Consider the following 12,049-nt stretch of genomic DNA (forward strand, 5'->3'; position numbering starts at 1 on the left):
TTCCACTCTTTGCAAAGACTTTTCTTTCTCTTTGTAATAAAAACCCACAAAAGACAAGTTTGCTTCCTTATTAATGGTGGCAGAAAAAGATTTTTTCCAAAACAATGTAGTCCTTCATCAAACACAGTATCAATGGAAAATATATAGCCGTTGTGATCAAGTATATAAAACATCCTCGCAGGGCACATATAAACAAACAACTAGTTGCACTCACATTCACACCTTATTGTACGATTCTAGGTCAACATTTAAAGGCAGCAAAGGTTTTTAAATTATTTATCTGAGTCAAAACTCTTTTACAACACAAAAACTTGACGTTTGAACACGGGTGTGTATACTTTTTATCTACACTTCATCCTTGTTCCTGTTTTTTTTTTAAATTAGTATTGTTCTGTTGAAGTATTGTCGAAAGAATAGGGTGTAAGACCATTTCTTAGGGCTGAACTTCCCTTAATGTTATTTTTCAAAGATTTTATCTTGTTTATGTTTTTTTTTACAGATTTTCTGTACTGTTTTTGATTAAGAGATAATGTTCAGTAATATCTGAATCTGCACAATCATATTTTAGTTATTTATAATTTTATATTCCCTTCTTGCTCTGATTTTAAAAAAATCTGAAATTACTCAATTGTTACTGTGTATTTCAGTATTTTTTTTAGATAGTACTTTATTTATTTGGAGCTATTTTTCAAATGGAATTAAATTTGTCATCATGGAAATCTGAAAAAGCAACTGTTATTTAAATAAAAAAAATCCCCAGTAATGTCATGGTTTATAATAACTAATGTAATCAAATTACGTCCCGTCGTTGCTCCCCGACGAGTTCAACTTGTTGAGTTTGCAACCTCTCTCTTGGTCCAGTGTTGTGCTGGTCGCGGTCGTGACGTCACTGCCCGGGGTTTCCTCGCGAAATGAAACCCAACGGCATCATGGCGGAGGCCGGTTGTTGGAAGACCCTGGAATGAAATGCCAGCTTTTTTACTGTCTTCACAGACCATCAAACACGGAACTTCAACGTACATCTCATCGTAAAGAGGGATTACCTCCCCACCCCTCCGCCTCTCACCCACCCCAAGGAATAGAGATTACGACAGTCCCAAACGTCCACTCGAGCTGGGTCGTTCTGGGCTGCTCTCCCAAACTGGGAGATAGCTAGCCAGCTAACGAAAGATAGCGTTAGCTCTCTAGCTATAATCTCACAAATCGGTGCTCTTAGAAAAAGAGGAAAGTGCGGAGCCGGCGGACTTTGGCAAAAGTTTCATCAGAGGAGCTAAACTAACACAAGGCAAGAATAACTTATTCTGTAGTTTTATTGCGAACGCAATCTTCCGTTACATGTTGATGTTTTAAAGCCGCGAGAAGTGAGCGGCGGATGAAAACAAGATGGAGAAGTTGTTTTAGCTCATTTGTATATATGGGATTTTCTCATATGTAATTTGTATTTTCAGTGTTCTGCAAATGATCCCCTTTACAAATTACATTTGCATGGTACACCACTTGCAGGTGTAGCCGGAATAGCGCCTGTGACTCCAGAAGAAACATCACAGTGCATCCTGATAAAGAGGAAGCACAAAGTTTGGTCATTTTGTTAGCTTCCGTGCTAGCCTCGTGTTGAATGGACGTTCGCTAACGCCACTTTACTTGACAACCACTTTGATCGTTGCAGTAGCAGCCGACTGTAACCTACGTTCTCCAAACGAACGTTGACCTCAGATAATACTTTATTTATGATACACGTGGTATTTTACGCTTTATGTTTTAGTTGTTTGTCTTTCAAGTCTCGAGATAGTAATCTTTAAACTATTGGTAACCAGTTGTATACTTTGGTATTTAACAGAAGTTATATTAATGACACCCTGTATGTCGTTAATGAAAGTTCTATGTATTTCAAAAGTGTTCCCCGTTTAAATTTAGAAGTGTGGCTGGCGCGTTAACCGTGTCTGCATACACAACTTCCCCCGCCAATAGCCGAGCATTAGCCGGAATTAGCAGGTTAGCTCAAAGGTAAACTGGTCCTCTCACCAGATTGGTAACCGTCTCAAAAAGCGACCCACATTCAACAGACACTAGAGGGAGGCGACAATAAACGTTGGTATCCACCGAGTCGAATACAATATTTTGACTTTTGTGAGCTTAGGGATTTTTGTTGAGACGTAAACATGCCATGTTTGCGTAGGCCTAATAGGCCCCAGTCCGTAGTTGCAAGTAGTAGTCCACTCAGTGCCTTTGTGTGTGTGTGTGTAGCCGTGTGCTGTCATTTCTCAAGTGATCACAGTAAGAGACTTGCCCCTATGTTGCGGTAACACGAATAATTTAGCATTTTCATTCTGCACTTGGAAATTTTCGGAATTTACTGTTCGTCCTCAAAAGATGATTTTTGATTCAAGGTTAGTCTAAAGGAAACCTGTGGCTCAGCTGCATCAACTTTAAAACACTTTTACAGTTACAAAAAATAGGATGTGTAAACAAGACTACATAGATGAACATGCAGAGTTTAATTACATTTTGTAAAATGCATGTTAAATCATGTGGATTTTAATCCCATATATCAGTTCAACCACGTTGTTGGAGGCGGTGTGGGGGAAGTCTACATTCAAGACTTCAGGATGGCCCAACGCAATGAGAATGAAAGTGTCAGCAACAGCAGTGGCGAATCAAGGTAAGTCATACTTGCCTTTTTGGTAAAAGGCAGCAAATTTACAAATATATATATTTTTTTAAATCAATGGTAATAGTTAACTTTGTTGGAGGTGGTAAACCTTGCAAGTTTAATGCTTACATTCAACAAGCCTTTTATAATTTGAAATATAATTTTTTTTCATATTCAGTACAAAATTCACCTTCCACTAGCTGCACATACAATTAGTTTAAACAACCAACAATTTATGAATTTTGCTTAAAAACAAAAAACAAAAAAACAATGAATATAAAACAATACAATGCAATCGATCCATGCGTCTTCTACTGCTTTTCCGGGTCAGGTAGCGGAAGCAGTTGCTTTAACAGGGATACTCAGACTTCCCTTTCCCCAGCCACTTTATTCAGCTCTTCTGGAGGGATCCTAAGGTGTTCCCAGGTCAGCCGAGAGACATAGTCTCTCCAGCATGTCCTGAGTCTGTTCACACTGGTACATACCTGGAACACCTCACCAGGGAGGTGTCCGGGAGGCATCTGAATCGGATGCGGCTGGAAATATTGTCCATAAAAGTTATGAACAAAATTTGTGACAAAGGGCAGGGTTGGGGGAGTCCAACTCACTGGAAACGAGTCCAACTTATTGCCAGCAATGTGGACCAAACTTTGACACAGGGACCGAACAGCCCATATCAGGGGGTTTTCTACCCCCTACACCCGGACAACCCCCCACAGGACTCCATGAGGAACACGGTTGAACACCTTCTCCAAGTCCACAAAACACCTAGACTGGTTGGGCAAACTTGCATACACCCTCGAGGATGCTGCCAAGCGTGTAGAGCTGGTCCAGTGTTCCGCGGCTAGGACAAAAACCACATTGCTCCTCCTGAATATGAGATTCGACTTCCCAATGGTCCCTCCTCTGCAGCACCCCTGAATAGACCTTAATAGGCAGGCTGAGAAGTGTGATCCCCCTGTAGTTTAATCACTCCCTCTGGTCCCTCTTCTTAAAATGGGGGAGCACCGCCTCAGAAAATTTGGGATTAAGTCATACCCCATCTATATTCACCCCAGGCATGTTTTTATCATATTTATGGCAGATTTTTTTAAACTTCTTTAAAAAAAAAAACTTTAAAAATAATACATCTTTAAACAAGCATAATATATCAAGAGGGAGCACAATTAATTCCACAAATATTGTACAAACTATAAAAAAATAAATATAGCTATAGATATATAAGTATCGATTGTTGCAAAAGATCATGATGCCATTAGTTACAGGAACACATCGATGTTTCTGATCATTCTAGTGAATATGGTTATGGCCATAATACAGTACAGTTTTACAGTACCTTTCCGGTGGCGATCTTAAGCTCCGCCCCCTTACTCATGTCCCACAAGCTTCGAAAATGGCGATTGAACAGAACATGTTTGAAGTCAATTCTCTGTCACGTGTTCCTGATAATATTGCAGTATGTTTTTTGCCACATCCGTCAGACTTATCCAAAAGCATTCTACAGAGAGGTCTCAACTATTTCACCCAAGGATATGTACATGTTATTAAGATTTTGGATGGAGCAGGGCGCAATGTCAAAGTTACAGCAAAATGTTGGCGATTGATGCAAAAAAAAAGTTTGACGCCTCACAAATTTCATATTGAAATCCTTCTTCTTCTTCTTTTCATTTCGGCTTGTCCCGTTAGGGGTCGCCACAGCGTGTCATCTTTTTCCATCTTAGCCTATCTTCTGCATCTTCCTCTAACCCCAACTGCCCTCACGTCTTCCCTCACCATATCCATCAATCTTCTCTTTGGTCTTCCTCTTGCTCTTTTGCCTGGCAGCTCCATCCTCAGCACCCTTCCACCAATATACTCACTCTCTCGCCTCTGAACATGCCCAAACCATCGAAGTCTGCTCTCTCGAATCCTGTCTCCAAAACATCCAACTTTGGCTGTCCCTCTAACGAGCTCATTTCTAATCCTATCCAACCTGTTCACTCCGAGCGAGAACCTCAACATCTTCATTTCTGCTACCTCCAGTTCTGCTTCTTGTTGTTTCTTCAGTGCCACCGTCTCTAATCTGTACATCATGGACTGCCTCAACACTGTTTTGTAAACTTTGCCCTTCATCCGAGCAGAGACTCTTCTGTCACAACACACCAGACACCTTCCGCCAGCTGTTCCAACCTGCTTGGACCCGTTTCTTCACTTCCTTACCACACTCACCATTGTCTGGATTGTTGACCCTAAATATTTGAAGTCCTCCACCCTCGCTATCTCTTCTCCCTGTAGCCTCACTCTTCCCCCTCCACCTTTCTCATTCACGCACATATATTCTGTTTTACTTCGGCTAATCTTCATTCCTCTTCTTTCCAGTGGATATCTCCAGCTTTCTAATTGTTCCTCTGCATGCTCCCTGCTTTCACTGCATATCACAATATCATCTGCGAACATCATGGTCCAAGGGGATTCCAGTCTAACCTCATCTGTCAGCCTATCCATTACCACTGCAAACAGGAAGGTGCTCAGAGCTGATCCCTGATGCAGTCCCACCTCCACCTTATTTTTTCTGTCATACCTAAGGCACACCTCACCATTGTTCTGCTGCCATCATACATGTCCTGTACTATTTTAACATACTTCTCTGCCACACCAGACTTACGCATGCAGTACCACAGTTCCTCTCTTGGTACTCTGTCATGGGCTTGCTCGAGGTCCACAAAGACACAATTTAGCTCCTTCTGACCTTCTCTGTACTTTTCCACTAGCATCCTCAAGGCAAATAATGCATCTGTGGTACTCTTTCTCGGCATGAAACCATACTATTGCTCGCAGATACTTACTTCTGTCCGGAGTCTAGACTCCACTACTCTTTCCCATAACTTCATTGTGTGGCTCATCAACTGTATTCGTCTATAATTCCCACAGCTTTGAACATCGCCTTTGTTCTTAAAAATGGGAACTAGAACACTTTTCCTCCATTCTTCAGGGATCTTTTTGCCCGCTAGTATTCTGTTGAATAAGTTGGTCAAAAACTCCACAGCCATCTCTCCAAATTGTTTCCATACCTCCAATGGTATGTCATCAGGACCAACTGCTTTTCCATTTTTCATCCTTTGTTGTCCCTTTCTGACTTCCCTCTTACTACTCATTGCCACTTCCTGGTCCTTCACATTTGCCTCTTCAACTCTTCCTTCTCTCTCATTTTCTTCATTCATCAACTTCTCAATGTATTCTTTCCATCTATTAAGCACACGACTGGCACCAGTCAACACATTTCCATCTCTATCCTTAATCACCCTTATCTGCTGCACATCCTTCCCATCTCTATCCCTCTTTCTGGCCAACCTGTAGAGATCCTTTTCTCCTTTCGTGTCCAACCTGATGTACGTGTCTTCATATGCCTCTTGTTTAGCCTTTGCCACCTCTACCTTTCTTTGCCCTACGTCGCTTCTCGATGTATTCCTTTCGCCTCTCCTCAGTCCTCTCAGTGTCCCACTTCTTCTTCGCTAATCTCTTTCCTTGTATGACTCCCTGTATTTTGGGGTTCCACCACCAAGTCTCCTTCTCCCCTTTCCTACCAAAAGACACACCAAGTACTCTCTTGCCTGTCTCACTTATTATCTTGGCTGTCTTAGTCCAGTCTTTCGGGAGCTTCTGCTGTCCACCGAGAGCCTGTCTCACCTCTTTCCGAAAGGCCGCACAACATTCTTTCTTTCTCAGCTTCCACCACATAGTTCTCTGCTCTACCTTGGTCTTCTTAATCTTTCTACCCACCACCAGAGTCATCCTACACACCACCATCCTATACTGTTGAGCTGCACTCTCCCCTACCACTACTTTACAGTCAGTAATCTCCTTCAGATTACATCGTCTGCACAAAATATAATCCACCTGCGTGCTTCTACCTATGCTCTTGTAGGTCACTATATGTTCCTCCCTCTTCTGGAAATAAGTGTTCACTACAGATATCTCCATCCTTTTTTCAAAGTCCACCACCATCTGTCCCTCAAAGTTCCTTTCTTGGATGCCGTATTTATTTACCCCTCACTTCTTCATCGCCCCTGTTTCCTTTACCAATATATCCATTACAATCTGCACCAATAACAACTCTCTCACTGTCTGGTATGCCCAGAACTACTTCATCTAGTTCCTTCCAGAATTTCTCTTTCAACTCTAGGTCACATCCTACCTGTGGGGCATAGCCGCTAACCACATTATACATAACATCCTCAATTTCAAATTTTAGTCTCATCACTTGATCTGATACTCTTTTCACCTCCAAGACATTCTTAGCCAGCTCTTCCTTTAAAATAACCCCTACTCCATTTCTCTTCCCATCTCCTCCGTGGTAGAATAATTTAAATCCTGCTCCTAAACTTCTAGCCTTACTACCTTTCCACCTGCTCTCTTGGATGCACAGAATATCAACCTTTCTCCTAATCATCATGTCAACCAACTCTTGAGCTTTTCCTGTCATACTCCCAACATTCAAAGTCCCTACACTCAGTTGTAGGCTCTGTGCATTCCTCTTTATCTTCTGACGATGGATCCGGTTTCCTCCTCTTCTTTGTCTTCGACCCACAGTAGCTGAATTTCCACTGACGCCCTGCAGGTTAGCAGTGCCGGGGGCGAGAGTTGATAACCCGAGCCACGACTGATCCAGTATGGGATTCTTTAGATGAACGTTCATATTTGTTTGGCACAGTTTTTACGCCGGATGCCCTTCCTGACGCAACCCTCTGCATTTATCCGGGCTTGGGACCAGGCTACTGATTGCACGGCCCAGTCTGAACACTTTGGGGAGGGTTTTCGTCCATGAGAAGCCTGTAGTTTGCTGCATTCATCTTTCCATGGTGAAAAGAACCTCATACCCACTGTGAAGTATGGGGTTGGGTCAGTGATGCTGTGGGGCTGTTTCACTTCCAAAGGCACTGGGAACCTTGTTAGGGTGCATGGCATCATGAATGCTTTGAAATACCAGGACATTTTAAATCAAAATCTGTTGCCCTCTGCCCGAAAGCTGAAGACTGGTCGTCACTGGGTCTTTCAGCAAGACAATGACCCTAAACATATGGCCAACTCTACACAGAAATGGTTCACCAGACACAAAATCAAGCTCCTCCCGTGGCCATCTCAGTCCCCAGACCTCAACCCCATTGAAAACCTATGGGTTGAGCTGTAGAGGAGAGGACCCAGGTCTCTGGATGATTTAGAGAGATTCTGCAATAAGGAATGGCTGAAGATCCCTCTTTCTGTCTTTTGCCATGTTGTGAAACATTATAGGAGAGGATTAGGTTTTCTTGGCAAATGGTGGTTGTACAAAGTATTAACACCAGGGGTGCTAATAATTGTGACACACATTATTTGATGTCAAATAATTATTTCTTTATGTGGGATTTTTTGCCCACTGGACAAATGCACTTGTACCAAAGGGTGGAGTTTTCTCTCTTTTTCCATTCAGGTCTCATATTATATAGAAAAAAAATATTAGAAGCTAAAAAACACATCTTAACCAGGTATGCCAATAATTGACCCCTCCGTGGATATTGCGCAATCCGCGTCACTGACCAATCAGAGGCCAGAGATCTGCATAAACCAAAGCCCGTTTTTGCTCCCGCCATTTTCTCAGACAACATTGCATGGTCCAGTATAGGTTTAGTTAGCGTTTTATCGCGTATATGGTTTATTTAACAAAAAATATGGTTAAGAGGTGTAATAACGGACTTTGTAATAGTGACGACAGGTATCCTGAAAGGCTAGTTGGTGGAGTTCGATTCGTACCCTTTCCAAAACCGAAGACCCAGTATGAAAAATGCCTTCGATGGATCAAACTTTGTGGAAGACCGCATCATCAACTAAATGCATCTAATATCAACCGGAACACATATGTTTGCACAAAGGTATGCCCAATATTTGATTTTCAGTACATGTCTCGTATAAATGAATTCGAAGTTCTTCGCTAGCATAACACTGCTGCGTGTGAACGATTGACACACTTATTCTTTGTTGAGCGATATTTAGCGATGATCGGACTGCACAAACGTGTCGCTTTCTTGCCGGTTCGCGGCCGAAGCTTAACCAGACTGTGTTTGCACGAAGATATGCCCTAAATTTGATTTTAAATACACGTCTCGTATAAATGAATGAGACGTTCTTCGGTAGCAATGTTGTCTGAGAAAACAGCGGGAGCAAAAACGGGCTTTGGTTTATGCAGATCTCTGGTCTCTGATTGGTCAGTGACGCGGATTGCGCAATATCCACGGAGGGGTCAATTATGGCGGGCATTGTAAAAAAACATACAATGATTTGCAAATGATCCTCAACCTATATTTAATTGAATCCACCACAAAGATAAAATATTTTATGTTCAAACTGACAAACATTGTTTATAGCAAATATTCATTAACTTTGAATTTTATGGCTGCAACATGTTCCAAAAAAGCCGGGACATCGTCGTGTTACATCACCTTTTCTTTTCACAACATGCAATAAATGTTTGGGAACTGAGGCCACTAATTGTTAAAGCTTTGTCAATGGAATTCTTTCTCGTTCTTGCTTGATGTATAGCTTCAGCTGTTCAACAGTCCCATGTCTCTGTTGTATTTTGCACTTCATAAAGCGCCACACAATTTCTGTGCAAGACAAGTCTGGACTACAGGCAGGACAATCTAGTACCCGCACTTATTTACAACAAAGCCATGCTTTTGTAACGTGCAATATGGAGTTTGACATTATCTTGCTGAAATAAGCAGGGGCGTCCATGAAAAACTCATTGCTTGTATGGCAGCATGTTTCTCCAAAACCTGTATGTACCTTTCAGGCTTAATGGTGCCTTCACAGATGTGAAATTTTACCATGCCATTGGCACTAACCCAATTTCAAATGTGGACTCATCTGACCACAGAATAGTTTTCCACTTTGCATCAGTCAATCATAGATGAGGTCGGGCCCAGAGGAAGAAGCTGGGACCACAGCGTGTCATCTTAGATGAACGCATATTTGTTTGGCACAGTTTTACCGGATGCCCTTCCTGACGCATTCCTTCTGCATTTAGCCGGGGAGATAAGCTTACAGCACCTGGTATTCCCAGGCGGTCTCCCATCCAAGTACTAAGCAGGGTCAAACCCGCTTAGGTTCCGAGATCTGACGAGATCGGGCGTTCCCAGGGTAGCATGGCCGTAAACCAGGGGTGCCCAGACTATATCACCTGAGGATCTACTTTTCAAGCAGCCAGCCTCTCGTGAGCTACCGACGGGGGGGAGATGACAAGCTTGCCTCCTGTCTACGTCAGTCGCGGGAATGCGCGCGTGCACCCGGCCACCCCTGCCCCGCTTGTCGATCACGAGAGGTTGGCTGCTTGAAAAGTAGATAGTAAGTTTCTTTCGGCTTCTCCCGTTAAGGGTCGCCACAGCGTGACATCTCGGATGAAACGCTCATATTTGTTTGGCACAGTTTTTACGGCAGATCTTGGAGGGTATCTGGGCACCCCTGAGTTACATTGAAAAAATTTCTGGGACATAACAGATAATGTTTCAGTATCTAAATATAATAAGTATGAGATTGTGATTTACTTTGACTTCATCCAAGGTCTAATGTTAGACTAGTCTGTCTATATATAGTACTTATTTGCAACTGTATCACACAAATAAATCATTAAAAAAATCATACATTGTGATTTCTGGATTTTTCTCTATATTATCTCTATCACAGTGGACATGCACCTCAGTCCTCTCCATGATTTCTAAGTGGGAGAACTTGTAATATAGCAGGGTGTTCAAATGCTTATTTTTTTCACTGTAAGTACAAAAAACAAAAGTATTGCAAGACAGATATGAATTAAAGTAGCTGAGTAAAGACTTCGGACAAATAAATTGTTGGGCTTGCATCAATATTGTCAAGTTTTTGGGTATTCTGGCTTTAGACTAACACAATCTTACACTGGAAGACATTTTCATTTGTTTTACCTTTTTTTTTTTCTTTTAAATTTTACAGCAATTCTGATGATGAATCAGGTTCTGGATCAGCATCTGGATCTGGCTCAGGTTCCAGTTCAAGCTCTTCTAGCAGTAGCAGTCAGTCAGGAAGCAGCGACTCAGGAAGTGGCTCAGACTCTGGCAGCCAGTCAGAGTCAGAGAATGAGAAATCCAAGGAAAAGATTGACCCTCCAAATAAGTCAAACATTGTTGGCGCTGAGGTACAGTATTTTACCTTAATTCTGTCTTGTTAGTTACAAATATTTTACTGTTGGGATAAGCTTTTGTCCATCCATTCATCTTCTACTGCTTATCCAGATCGGGTTAAGAAGGGAGTAACTTTCGCAGGGATGCCCAGACTTTCCTTTGCACTTGATCCAGCTCTTCTCGGGGGATCCAAAGGCGTTCCCAGGCCTGCCGAGAGACATGGTGTCCCCACCGTGTCCTGGGTCCTCCCTGGGGTCTTTTTCCAATAGGACATACCTGAAGCACCTCACTGGGCCGGCGCTCGGGGGGTATCAGAATCAGATGCCCCAGCCTTCTCATCTAGTCCCTCTGAATGTGGAGGACCAGCTGCTCAACTCAGAGCCCCTCCCGGATGGACATGTTTCTCACTATCTCTCAGGGAGAGCCCAGACCCCCTCTGGAGGAAACTCATTTCGGCTGCTTGTATGTAGAATCTTGTTCTTTCGGTCATGATCCACAGCTCGTTACCACAGGTGGGGGTAGGAACGTAGATGGTCTGGTAAATTGAGAGTGTTGCGTTTCGACTTGGATCCTTCTTAACCACAATGGACCAATACAAAGCCTGCATCACAGCAGACACTGCATCGATCCACCTGTCAATCTCCCCCCAGAATTGGTGAAAAAGGGCAGGAGTCCAACTCTCACTGGAACAACGCGGACCAAATTCTGACACCAGTCGTACAGGGACCAAACAGGGCATATCAGGGGGTTCTGTACCCTATATTCCCGAAGGAGCCCCCGGCAAGACTCCTCTCGGGACACATTTATGTGAATACCTTTTGCAATTATTGGAATACCTTTTCCAAGTCTAGAAAGCACATGAAGACTAGTTGGGTGAACTCCCATGCGCTCCCAAGGGTGTAGAGCTGGTCCACTGTTCCAAGACCAGGACAAAAAAAACATTGCTCCTCTTGAATCTGAGATTTGACTTTACGACGGACCCTCCTATCCAGCACTGCTGAATAGACATTACCAGGGAGGCTGAGCAATGTGATACCCCTATAGTTGGAGCACACCTTCTGGTCCCCCTTCTTAAAAAGAAGTCTTCTAATCTACAGGCACTGTCCCCAATGTTCACGAGATGCTGCAGAGACCTGTCAATCAGGACAGCCCCACAACATCCAGACTTTGGGAACTATACATATATAGGTTTATTTATACTGCATCCATTATTCATGGGGGTGTAAGGAATGCA

The 12,049-nt window shown here is 42.9% G+C and overlaps 1 protein-coding gene and 1 pseudogene across 5 annotated transcripts in view; one reads left to right on the plus strand and one right to left on the minus strand.

The window, feature by feature from the left end:
- The first annotated feature begins 751 nt into the window (after positions 1-751).
- Positions 752-12,049, plus strand: part of chd1 (chromodomain helicase DNA binding protein 1) — a 97,938-nt gene continuing 86,640 nt past the window's right edge. The window contains exons 1-3 of one of the 5 annotated variants that reach the window (XM_061847601.1): positions 752-1,285; positions 2,553-2,659; positions 10,628-10,829. In XM_061847601.1, coding sequence (XP_061703585.1) covers positions 2,607-2,659; positions 10,628-10,829 — 255 coding nt within the window. In that variant the 5' untranslated portion in view covers positions 752-1,285; positions 2,553-2,606. Of the gene's footprint in view, positions 1,286-1,561; positions 2,089-2,130; positions 2,388-2,552; positions 2,660-10,627; positions 10,830-12,049 lie in introns of those variants that run through there. The other 4 variants (XM_061847606.1, XM_061847602.1, XM_061847605.1 and 1 more) reach the window with 4 other exon arrangements.
- On the minus strand, positions 9,701-9,819 carry LOC133491280 (5S ribosomal RNA; annotated as a pseudogene).

The sequence above is a fragment of the Syngnathoides biaculeatus genome, chromosome 17, assembly GCF_019802595.1.
Source record: "Syngnathoides biaculeatus isolate LvHL_M chromosome 17, ASM1980259v1, whole genome shotgun sequence".
Classification (NCBI taxonomy): domain Eukaryota; kingdom Metazoa; phylum Chordata; class Actinopteri; order Syngnathiformes; family Syngnathidae; genus Syngnathoides; species Syngnathoides biaculeatus.